Source organism: Apostichopus japonicus, chromosome 11 (assembly GCF_037975245.1).
Source record: "Apostichopus japonicus isolate 1M-3 chromosome 11, ASM3797524v1, whole genome shotgun sequence".
NCBI lineage: Eukaryota > Metazoa > Echinodermata > Holothuroidea > Aspidochirotida > Stichopodidae > Apostichopus > Apostichopus japonicus.
Window position 1 is genome coordinate 19323335 of NC_092571.1, and position 13673 is coordinate 19337007.

The 13673-nt window shown below is 36.0% G+C and overlaps 1 protein-coding gene across 1 annotated transcript in view; it reads left to right on the plus strand.

Moving 5' to 3' along the window:
- Window positions 1–1356: 1356 nt before the first annotated feature.
- The window catches only part of LOC139976092 (uncharacterized), a 54450-nt gene continuing 42133 nt past the window's right edge, over window positions 1357–13673 (plus strand). The window contains exon 1 of the mRNA XM_071984528.1: window positions 1357–2007. Coding sequence (XP_071840629.1) covers window positions 1908–2007 — 100 coding nt within the window. The 5' untranslated portion in view covers window positions 1357–1907. The remainder of the gene's footprint in view (window positions 2008–13673) is intronic.

Genomic DNA, 13673 nt, shown 5'->3' on the forward strand with positions numbered 1-13673 from the left:
TGACTAAAAACCACCAACTATAGTTACATTATTGTCTATCCTCCACCTCCCTATCTATATCCTCTCCCCTTCCCTCTCCCCCTCCCCTCCTGTCCCCCAAAACAGATACCAAACAATGATCTGAAAGGTCGAGGAGAGAAAACTTTGGAACAAACAAGTGAAACGCCACGATATCATGCCTTGCGAACCCCTTTTCAAACCCATTTCATAGCCTCTACTCCCATACCCTTCCATCAGCCCATGTCGTCTGCTATACATGTCGAATGTTCGAGTGTGTGAGTGGAAAAAGAAAAACCATAACCAGTCCACATGACTAAACACGTGACAACAAGGCCTACAATAAATGCCTGTTCTTTTGATTTAACAACCACGATACACGTCCTACTTGTTGGAACGACGTCCTTATTCCATCTTCACTCTTTGCGACAGCATGTAAAATCATGATTTTTTTTCCTGAACAAAACGAGAAATTTGTGTCAAGGTTTGCATCTGACTCATGTTCTCCCGCAGGTTTGTAACTAATTAAGTTTGGGCATTTTGTTTATCTATAAGACACTCCTGTTGTTTTGTTAAAGGTACGTATTTGACATCTCAGAAAAGAATAAGATATTGATAAGTCGTAATTAAATTTGATCCTTCGCTAATCTAACATACCTGAACTTTTAACAATTATCAAATTATGTCATTCAATCGTGGTTATTTACAGTAATTTAATCAAAGAATGCTTTCAATGTACCACGTGTCATCATCCTGTTCGATAATCCTTGCTTAGACGAAAGGTTAATCCTTAAATTGATTAATTGAAGCGGAAAAAAAATTGCTAAATTTTAAGAAGTTCATCACGGAAACTTTTTCCCTGACTGCATTAAGTTAACAATAGATACACATGCTGATATCTTCAGGAAAGTTTCAATTGAAATGGACTATGCAAGCAATAAGATGAATGTTTGCTTTCGTAGAAATGTTCGAATCACGCCTTCGTGACGTCAGAAGTAAAATACTTCCGATTTGAATGTAAAACGCTTTCAACAAAATTGAACAGCTAAATTCAGTATCCATAATATGTTTTTTTTTTTGGTGTGTTTTGATGTCATAGTTACCTTTGAAGGTAAGCTGAAGAAACACTTTTTCCTCTCCTCTTTGAATGTATAACTTGAGTGAAACATGACTAAGCGATTAAACTGAAAGGAGAATTAAAAAGGAAAATAAAAGAATGTTGCACCTGCGTTTCTGTATAGAAAAAGAGGGCACGCAGTTCCGTGATAGACAAGCATTCCTTCTGACCGTCCTTCTGTGACGTCAATCGAAGAATTTTACCAGAGCATTAAGAATGAAGTATACATCGTTCCGGTAACAGAGAAGTCAAAATGAAGATAGGTAGGACTCCCCCAAAACACTTGGAACTATCTGCTCTATATACTTCCCTTTTGCTGTTACGTTGAGAAGCACTTCCCGCCTTGTTGAAAAGCAGACGACATCGCCAATGTATTCTCATTTCGAGTTCACCTCATGCTCGTTAGTATCGTAAATGGATCGTGTCCTGTTCAAATCATTACGAATGCGAATGGTCCGTAGTTGAGTACTACCGTTAGTGACTAATAAGGGCGACCTCTCGCCCTTTTTGTGAAATTCTATCACCATTTCTAGCGACTTCCTGCAAACTTTTCTCCACAAACTTCAAAGGCGGGAAAGCTGTCGTATCGTGGCTAGTATATAAAAGCGTCTCAGGCTAATACAACCGGGAGCAATTCCAGAGAGGCTTTTACAGAGAAAAGATTATTTCTTTTGGAGGTGACAAAACAAAAGGAGTTAAAAAAACAAAAGGAGTAAGAAACAAAAGAAAGAAAAAACTAAACCAAACGCAATTGGAATCATTTGAAGGGCACCAGACGCGAATTAAGTAAGCCATGGAATTTGGCTCAAAAATTATGGTTTTAGCAACATCTTTACTTGTATGTTTAATCGTAGCCTCAACACAGGGAGAGCTTTCCCAGAGGAGGATATCAAGTAAGTCAATTGTTTAATTCATTCACAAATGTAAAATTGGTTTTACCTCTTTTTTGTTTTAGTAAAAGACGTCTCGTTTTAATGTTTTTTCGATCATGTTTTACAAATATTTGTGCGACTTCCCTTACGTATACACACGGGCAAAACTAAGTACAACCGATTTATGTACAATGTTGTACTAAGTAAGCTGGTTAGCTTGCTTAAACTTATGGCCCATTTTACCCCTTTTTCGTTATGTTTGGTTTACGATTTAAAGAATATTTATGTGTGTTCGTTTCTGTGTATGTCTTTGGTCGGATGTATGCGTGTGTATATAGATATATATGTGTGTGTATGTATGTTTGTGTCAAGTTGATAATATCCTGTTGTATTCAGAAGTGTGATACCTGGCTTACGTTGCTAAATATTCTTTTGTCACGCAAAATACCAAACGAAATGGAGTTTAAAAGATAATGTATTCTTCTATACTGCACAATCACTATTTATTTGATTTTTTCCTGTTACCATTGAAGGTGATTGATGGTAAGACGTATTGATCATTTCAGACTAAATATTCAGGACTTTAAAGGGCACAACAGATAAACCAATAACGTACAATTCTCGTCTGTGCCTTGTTGCGGCTGTCGCTGCAATTATATAAATTTCATTATACATTGTAAACATCCTTGTATTTTGTATAACGAGCAAATACCATGATAAAGTGACAACTGTATCGCAATGTTCGTTATTTATCTAGACTAAGCCTGACAGTTGGAATTAGCAGAGGTGGGGGAGGGTGGGGTGGGTTGAAGTCTAGAGGGTAGGAATGAGAGTGGGGATTACGTCAGTAGTGGGGTGGGTGGGGTTAGATCAGTTCCGACTGGTAGAGGTGAAGGAAGGTATATACAACGAACAGAAGTTCTGTACTTGAATCGCTTACATACTAATCTTGACAGCGAGTACCTCAGTAGAGATTGGTAGGGTTGGGGGAAGGGGTATGGTTAAAATTATCAATGAGAAGAAAAGGAATCAAAACAAGAATTGAAGAAGACTTGAGTAGTTGGAGTACTGACGGAAGGCGTGTATGTGACGTATAATGGAGAGGGATGGAGAGGGGGATGCTGCGTGTGTTAGGGAAACGTTTCAACAATACCCTTTTCAAATAAAACAATAAAGGTAGCAAGTATATTGGGATTATACACTTTTGTACCCATGGTCGTGATTTACATGTATTTACACGTTTAAAAAATTGTGGGTTGTGTATTCCAAATCAAAGGACCAGTTTACGTTGATTTAAAAAACAAATATCGACATAATCCGATATAGAAATCAAGCAATGAGTCATTACATTAGCTTTACTAGTCACGGCTTTATTCTCCAAATATCAAGGAGGAAAATGGCAAAACTTTGCAAAATGTCGATTCTTAAATCGCATGCGCTTATAATTGAAAACTTATGTTTTGAGCATTGAGCGATACAGAATCATTAACATATTCATTAATTACTTGGTTAATTAATATTAGTTCAGCGAAAAGAAATTGTAGAAATATGCAGACTGATGTTTGAGTTTAATTAGTTGTAATGAATATTGATTGAAAGTAAACAACCAAGAAAAACGGTGCTTAAAAGTAAACACAAAAACGAACATTAACTTTACAAGGCGGGTGGCTTAGGCACACATCATATGTATATTGATCGGCAGGGTACTTTTGACATATATCTGCTGCCAATCTAATAGGTTTCAATTTTCCAGTTGTTTTGTTTTAAGATAAACATTGTGCCTTATTATGAAACATTTGTTGTTTCTAAATTACTGACCTTCAGCATGGCACTGGTAAAGAGCTTACAGTGTGTGTGGTAAGTTTGATCAAAAGCTCAGCTGAACCCTCTCATTAAAGTGATTGCTGCGTCCACTGTATAATTGCTTTGAGACCGACCCATTCATTTCCAATATCGTGATTGTATACTGGTTTTACATTATTAGTTCATATGAAAGCGAAATGGCAGTAAACATGCATACTTCATCGCCGGAAGGATTTTAAGTTCCTTTACGTTTTGATACCATTGCGGTAATGTTTATGATATCATGTCGATAATAATAAAACAATCGATTATTGATAAATTTTTGATCAATTGATGATATTATTCACAACGTCAGATTAATACCTATAGTGAATACTTTCCCTATAGCAGAAGCAATTCCCTGAATTCAGAAAGCTATATCTTTTATTATTAAACCAATTGGCAAACCATAATTGCACCATATTTAGCTGCAGTCGCTAAAGCAATGTGGACCAAAAAAGACGCAAAAATGCCAAGTTTTGTTATCCATGTAGATGTTTGAGACAATTTAATTTCACCATTTCCAAAAAAGCCACCACGAAAGTCATTTTATGGTAAGGCTGATAAAGTAAATGAGAAAAACAATAAATACTATATTGACGTTCAATTCAATAAGACAGTTTCAAATTAACAGAAACAATACAACTAAAAATTATAGCATCTCTAACACTAAATCGAACATAACAAAGAAAATATATAGTTTACTGTATTCTCTCATTTGTGACCGTTGTTTTCACTGTATAATTGCTTTGTATTAAAACATCTGAGACCACCCATTCATTTTCAAAATCAATGCCCAAGTTGTTTTTATCCATATTTAGATGTTTGAGACAACTTAAAGTCAACAATTTTCAAAAGCAATCACGAAAGTCATTTATTTGTAAAGCTAATAGAGTAAATGAGACAAACAATAAACGTTATATGGATCGTCTATAAATGGTTCAAGTAGACATTGAAAATTAACAGCAATAATACAAGCAAAGATTTTAGCATCTGTAACACTAACTCGAAAATAACAAAGAAAACATGTTTATTGTGAGAGAACATTACAATATACCACGAAGGAACATTAATTTCAAAACATTATATTAAGTGAAGGAGCAACATCAATGTATGAATGTTGAAATGCAATGAACATTCATGGCTGTATCTACAACAAGGCGTAATTACATCTAAGACGACAGCAACATTCTTGAAAGTCAAGAATCAAAGGAGGGATTTTTTGTTGTTGAAATAACTGTAAGCAGATATTACTCTAGGCAGATATTACTCTAGGCAGATATACTCTAGGCAGATATTACTCTAGGCAGATATTACTCTAGGCAGATATTGATATTAAGACGATAATAACGTTTGGTACAAGTCAACATTGTAAATGTTATAAGGAAGCAACATATATGGTTCCAGGGAGCAAAGAGGATATATAGTGGCGTGCGCAAGGGGGGGGGGCATCCATCGCCAGTGGAGGGAATGTTTACACTCAGCAGGGATTAATTAGACCACTGCTAGGTTTGTACGCCCCAAAAACTCATATTAAAATGTGACCTCTAACACCATCTTTGAAATCCTTTGCCAGAAACTGGAGATATATTGTGTATAACAGCAATATTATACAAATGGCAAATGAAGATCCTGTGTTACAATAACTGCCTCATCCCGACATCACCCGGCCTCCCCGTCACCCCACCCTCACCCTCCCCCAGAGTCACATTGGCCGAGTGCGGCATGTAGAGCTAAGAACAAGATACTGATATGGTTATTCTATAGAATATATGTTTATCTTTAATGTGGATGCTCCATTCTCTGCTATCAGCATATATCCCTTTAAGCAGCCGATACTTTGTGAAATGTTTAGCCATTAACTCTATGTTTTGTTCATTCTTAGCCTCACCTGTTTAGTTTGGAATTTCTTTCCTGTGTGGCTATAACAGTGTGTCTTAAGTTCCTGGTGGAATTAAACCTCTCTCGGTCATTTCAAGGTCATCTAATGCGATACTCTTTTGGCATTTGTCTTCATCAGTAAGAAACGGTTGTTGTTTTCATTTTAAGGTAGAGGAACGTTTACAGGATATGTTTAGCTAACCTTGAACTACGTTACAAATATGTAACCATAATATCTCCTTTAAAAACACGATGTAAAATATTGACGCAATTCAACAGGAAATTTGGTTTGAGTATAAACTGTTAAATACCATACTCACGTATCAAAACCTTGAACAGTGAAGTGCGTAGAACAGATGATAAATACAATTAGATTCTAATTTCTGCAAGTTCATCTTTTGGGAATAACTGGAAACATATAGATTGTTTGATCGTCACAGGAAGCTGCATGGAGTGTATATATTTGAACGATGATATGGTCATGTCTCTTGTCTTCAGTTTACCTCCAATGATACCTAGTAACTCTAATGTATTAACGTATACATTTTTATTATTATTATATTACGGCAGGCGGCGTGGCTACCAAGGTTGCTTGCACCTTAGAACGGATTAACATTTTGCATCGCGAATATAATATCCAACGGGCGAAACGTTCATACTAAGTTCAGATAACCGTGGGCCTTTCCGGGTATCAACTCTACTACCAACAATTAAACATGTACTTAAAGCAGCATTTTGCGTTTGGTCGCCGTTTTCCACTTTTTTGACATGTCCATCGAGTTTTTTACATATATCAATCACAAAACAGCAAACTAAGATATTAGCCAAGTTTTTCCCTGCCAGCATCGTTAATTGGCGAGTAATTAAGGATATTTGCAGATAATGAGAAAAGTGTCCACGTCAAATTTCACATTTAAAATTAATCGCATATATACAGTTCCCCCAAACCCACTAGTTTGAATTCAACCAATCAGAGATGCAGGTTTAGTTATGAGCCGTTGCTAAAAATAGATTCAAGACTTTGCGTTGGTACAACCATGGAGTTGTTATGGAACTCCCTGGTACGACTGCCATATAAGCTGTACACAAATCAAGATGGTGTTGTATTACGTATTGGTCAATGACGTTCGTAGTGTTTAAATATTCATGTTATGGGCGAGGTTTATTGGGATCCCAACGGAAAATATCTTGGAGAAAAACAAAGTTGAAAGTGGCAAATTTTTCGACTTTAATGCCACCATTTGAAGTAAGATTTAAATAGATAAGCTACAGTAGTTATGTATGTCAATATGGCATAGTGGAGTCAGTGAGGTTGAGAAAAATCATAGAAAAGGACGCAAAATGCTGCTTTAAGATCAACTTGTTACCATGCTGGCTTTCATTAAAAGTACAAATGTCTTTTCTATTTTCTACATATACATGTATATAAATATATATACGGCAGTTTCATAGAAGCAGTTAGCTAAGATGTACAGTTAAGTAAATACTAGGCAAGAATTACAACGAATGATCCTTTCTCACGCAACTTGAAGAAATCCACCACCCTCGAAATCACAAATTGCCTCTGTTGAAGTGATTTAGCATGAACCTTAATTGTGGGTTTCGCTTTATGGATCACCTCCAGCCATTAGTACATTTAACGAGTTATTCGAAGGTTCCTTTTATAAAAAAGAAAAAAAGCGAACGTAAAGTGAAGTATGAGAGTGGTGATATCCAAAGGCCGATGATAAAAAAGGGGTTGCTGAAAACACCTAAATGTCATCAAATAAAGCCCCAACTTTGTAAAGGTGACTATAAATAAACATTTGCTTTAAAACCTACAATAGTCTGTATTATCACTGAATCCTTAAGAAGACTTCCAAGGGCAAACTGCATTTGTTATCTAGTTTGTATGAAATAACCCACACTTCTTGTTGACCGTTATATTTTCCTCTTTTCTTTTTGGATAAACCGGAAGCGGAAGTGAAGATTCACGTCCTGTTTAAGAGTCATGATCATTTCAACAAATCTTATCTCCTAAAATAATTCATTGCACTGTGATTTATTTGTTTACTGCATGGTTAAATGGATGTGGTCTGTGTTCTATACGACTTATGACGTCAGCAATAAAAAATTTAATATTTTTTAACCGTTATTCTCGTTAACAAATTTGAAAATAAGATTTCAGTCGACAAAAAATCAAAGCAAAGTTTGAATTCAATAAATGACTTTTGCTTCAGGAAAGTAACTATTGTCTTATTTAAATACATTTTAATATTCAATGTTGCGCCTTTCTCTTAAAGTCTTAATTTATTTCTAGATGATCCATTTCAGATATCCTTCCGTCTAAAGGTCAGAACGTTTCCACCGATGACGTAACTGCTTGCTTACTCTGACGTCATTTCTAGATTCTTGTTGACAATCTAACTATTGGGATTCTGTGGGAACTTTGCGTGATTCCGCGCAGGGCATGTAATATCCACTTAAGATGTCCAAAGACCGTTACTGTAATAGCCTATGTAGTGATATTTAATACATTATCTAGAATAAGAATATCCATAATAAAATTAAGTTGTCTCCTTCCTTCGCAAATCTCCACATTTTATACCCTGAATTTCTCGGTCCTGGTGTGAGTTTTTATATAGAGGTAAAGCTCTTGGATAGGACTTGAAAGACGATCCCAGTCTATGGGTTTCAGTAATTAGAACTACGTGAACTAATTTTAGTTAATTTCCTGAGACATGTTAATTACTATAAGGAAACAACGTCAGTGCAACTAATACTTTAGTTACTTCAGTTCAACAATTCTAAAACTCATTTGTATTTTGGTTCCTGTTCTTTCTAATAAAAGTGATATATATATATATATATATATATATATATATATATATTATATGTATATCAGTCATAAGAATACTTATCAACAGCAACATTCTGTCAATCATCAACTCTTTGTTTCAAGATCTATGTCGTAATTTTGCAAGAGAAAAAAACAATAAGTAACAGTCGAAGAGAATAAATTGTGTTAGCACACAAATACAGAAGAAAAACAGAATAAAACAAGTGACCAGTCTCTTGGCGATGCACTAGAGAACAAGTACAGCCTTATAGGCATGTGATGTGTAATATCAGCATATATTACTGATTGACTGATGCAGCCATTTGTAGGTCAATATTTTGTTCCCCGAACGTGAGCTAGCTTAAATTACATCTCCTTTTTCACCCCCGTCACTTGACCCGAAAATTGATCACAATAGTAATATATTAATTTTTTTTTGGGCGAAAACGTTCTGGGTGATAGAAAGTCAAAGCGAACGAAATCAATGAGAACAGCCTCGAATCCAAAATCGATAAATGTAATGGATCGCTAATTTCTTTGTTAAAAGCGTTAGCAAAATACTTCCACGAAAATGACCCTGTTTATGAATGAAAATTGAGATAAATGAAAAAACGAAATGTTGCAGAAAGGGATGAAATATAACTTTCTTTCTTCCTTAAGTCGGCTGTTTCATCTATTCCATTCTACGGCTTTTCATTCCCATAATCTTGGTCCAAGCAGACGGCCAAAACTAGTTTTTTTTCTTTGCTTTTTATGGAATAAAATTACGCAAGTTTTAGAGTGGTCTTCAATGAGCATGTCTGCAGAAATTTGTTAAACTGTATCTTGCTTTCATTTCAGCAATGTTTGTAGTTTGCATCAGTAACGTAATTTTCGGAGATTAGTTCAACAATTTAATTAATATGATTTTATTATTTTCCTTTCATTTTCATTTTCCTTTCAATTGTTGTTCAAATCTGAATCATTCTTCATTCTAAATATTCACCATAAATGCCCAATCAACATTCGATGTAACATTCAAAGATGATTACCCTTATATAACTACATGTGTGAGATGTGTAAGAAATTTTACCCAGTATCACTTAAAAAAATTGTTGTAAAAAATTGATATTTTCGTTGTCGTAAACAACCCATCCGTTCTACAGAATCCATCTCAAACGAACAAGGTATAAAAATAGACAATTATTGACTATACTATCAAAACATTGTAAATTGACTTGACCCGATCGCAGTATTGTGCTTTGTTTGGCAAAAAGGACGCACAAGCCATTGGTTACCCTGACCTTAACTATGACGTCATCAGATGTATGTTGTGATAAACTTCAATTATAAGCACAAAATTAATGAGTCGAGCGCTTCAAGGAATTCTACGCTTGTGTTATTTCTAGTGCATATAGCTTATTCATAATATATTCAAGCACGGATGATGATGATGACAGGCCAACTAGAGGGACTGCGGAGCCGGGGTTGGGGGGCGGGGAGTGGGGGGTCCCTAGTGCCCCGGATGAACAACTTTAAACAAGAAGGGCACGTTTTTTTTAATTGAAAGTACCGTTTTTCGATTTTTGTAATGGAAAGGTGCCTTGTTTTTAATTTAAAAAGTGACCTTTTGTTGAGAAATTAAATTGTTAAAGCGAATAATTAAAAAATGACGTTTTGTTGGAGAACATTCCAATCCGGGCATATTTTTTTACGGGACGTGTCAATGTGTCTTACCGCTTGGTCAAAGTAACATATCCCATTCGGAATTTGGTTTGGTGGAGGGGGAGGGGGAAGGGTTCCCGTCTCCATTCCCCCGTCCGATTGAACTTTCTTCCGCCAGTTCTTGGTTACTTTGCGACATTATTACAATATTATACGCGTAAAACGCTTCAAGGATTTCTACGCTTGTGTTGTTGCTATTGCAGGTAATTAATGGTATACCAGAGAAATGATGAATGTACATTATGCATTGTCACATTAATGTGCTCTGATTACACTTCTACCTAGGCTTGACTTACACATACATATACTGAAATGTCCCTACAGATAAGACACGCAATACCTTAGTTCATTTATCATCCAGATGGCCTTGTGACAAGATGTCTACACCTATCGGCGAGTTTCATTTAACACCAACTTCCTCGGAGGTGATCCTTCGTAGAGATACGTGATCAAGACAACTCAATTAATAAGTGCAAATATTAAGCTTCTATAGTGCGCAGACTAACACATTCCGGTAATACCCTGAATCAAATCAGTTTCCTTAAAGGCCGTTTGAAGATTAATTTGGCAAAACCTAAGGGGTTGGTTTCTCATTCTATCGTACAAATACGTTACACACATGATTCGGCACTTCATCTCTTGCTAATAGTACTACAATAGGTGCCAGATAAACATTGCCGCCAAAAATTTGCTGATATGTCGGAGGGATACGGACATTAGTGTAAACAATTGCCTCGTTTTAATGAGAGATTTAATGGAAAACTGGTAAATAAGGCCTCACTGTCAGAAGAGTGAAACATAAAGGGGAATCCTATTTTCACATGTTTGTTTTAGATCAGGGCCAACTCTAGCTGCTAATGACATATTCTTAAACAAATCATTTACTAGAATTTGTCAACTTGTATAAGAAAGTGATGTGTTGATTGTTTGGACTGGCCCTTGAAATCCACTAATTGATTAAGTAATCAAACATGAATAAACATGAGACTGTATTTAAGTATAATTTAAAATATGGCAAGAAAAGAGGGCTTTATGCGGCTATGACTTCTTGCAATAACTAGTGCATGTTCGATCATGTTTGGTGTAAATATAAAAATAAGTCAAGGAAGTTATTTGTTTTACTTCGGTCATAGTGATAATAACGCACATGTTAATGTTAAAGATACATTACCAAATTAGCCATAGACTTTTACACAATATGCAGTTTTAAATTATTGTGAAAAAAAAATGATAAACAGCGGTCATGCGCAGGAAGGAAACTAAACTAAGGTATATCCACAGAAATGACTGGAATGTGTTCTAAACCAGAAAGGACAGTGCAAAGATCAGCACGGTGCACTGGGTCCATGTAATATACAGAAGTGCTTGAAATAAGAACCTTGTAGTACTTTGACAGTTGAAAACACTCATAGAATACATTCGAACATGGAAAGTAAAAATCGATTGACCACAGGGAATCTTTAACGCTCTCATGCCCAACACTGGACGGCACAGCAATAACCAAAGGCAGTGATTGGAATATGGAAAGGCAACGAACTTGAGATAGACTCAAAGAGAGACAGAGGGAGGGAAGGGGGGGGGGAGGGAGCAAGAAAATACCTGTAAAGATTGGATACAAAAATTGATAGGATACTTTTGAACAGACAGAGCCAGCGGAAACGCGATCGTTTTAAATGAAATTATTTGCTATCTGTGTAAATATGCTCAGTGGTTTAATTTGACATGACTTTGTCAAAGCCGTTTGATTTAGATGTACATCCAGGACTTCGTTATGAGGTGGCTGTGTACTATTTGGTACGATAGGGCAGTTTGTACATGAAAGTAACACAAATGTTGCACTGATCCAGTTGTTGACGTATGTTGTTGTTTTTGTTGGTATTGTCGTCGTCGTCGTTGTTGTTGGTGAGTGGAAGATGCAGCTGTTTTTGGAGGTTTCGGAGTGTTTTATTTTTTCGGCTTCGAGTGTCCAATCCGTTACCCCGAGGACTTCAGAGTAGAGCTTAACTCTCGCTGAACTATGATGTATTTTGGCATTGACAGAGTCATTATGATGACTATTTCTTTTCATCATTCTTCAGACTTTGTATTAGAAATCATACGTGGTTATGTAGTTAGTAGACTAGTCTTACATCCTAATACGATAAACATATTGCAGCAGTACTAACAGTACAATACGTACGCCAGGAAACCCTTAACTGTATATATATATATATATATATATATATATATATATATATAGAGAGAGATATATATATATATATATATATATAGATATAGATATATATATAGATATGTACGTTTAACAGATTAATGTCAGTTGCCTTATCTGAGAACATGAGAACAGTTCTAGACACGTTTGTGACGAAAAGCGCAGCAATCTTCAACCTTCCATCAAAGTGACGTTGCAAATAAATCTTAATTTTAGGATTTGCTTCCTTGATACCACTGTGTCTGTTAACGGGAATAAATCCAACCTCTTTATACGCTAATCCTCTACACTTCACACTTCCTCTATAGTGAGATTAATTGTCTTCCATCTCCCCTGGTCTCTACCGACTGACACCCATATATGGAGTTCAATAGCTACTTTCTCTTCATGTCAAAGATTCGATAGTTTTTGGTCACAAGCGTATTTGTTCTGGATCTTATTTTGTTTAGGAGTATAGACCTATAATCTAATCATGGATCAATACTCTTTACACTTTAGTGAATGAAGACGATGAACACTTTAGTGAATGAACACTTCAGTGAATGAACACGAACGAATGAACATGAACGTGAACATGAACAATGAACATGAACGAATGAACACTTTAGTAAATGAAGACGAAGGTCTCAAAAACTATCATGGATCGTCTTCTCCTGCACAATCCAAAGCTTATCTCGAACCGTATGCCTCTAGTCGTTACCATAGCGACCACCTCGGCCCATTCGTCAAACTACGAATGGTGTTCCTCAGCTCGGAAGCCAACAAAGGGCCCTACGTGATATTTTAAATGCACTCCTTGTATAGCCAGGAGTCAACCCAATCGTTCTTATCAGCTCATGAAGAATTAACTATAACTTCTTATGTCTCTTTTGGTAACATTAAGTGTGTTGCGAAACGTAAATTTGAGAACACATAATGACAGACCAAACCTATATACCTCTCCGGTCATTTCCTACAACACTTTGTCTGAAATTTTGATAGTTGTTATGTCGTTATGTTATCTTGTTACGTGTTATTATTTGTTCATCATGTTCCAACACAGATGACATTGGTTAAACTTAATAACCCACATAAGTTGCATTTTGCCCCATTAAGCGGGTCTTCTAGTAGCCGAGCATTCTAATTGCCCCAAACATATACTCGACTGCCTTAGATTCGTTATTTGCGAAAGGTAATGGTAAGAATGGACATCAGCTTCATTAATTATTGTTCGGATTACGTAGAAAGAAAACT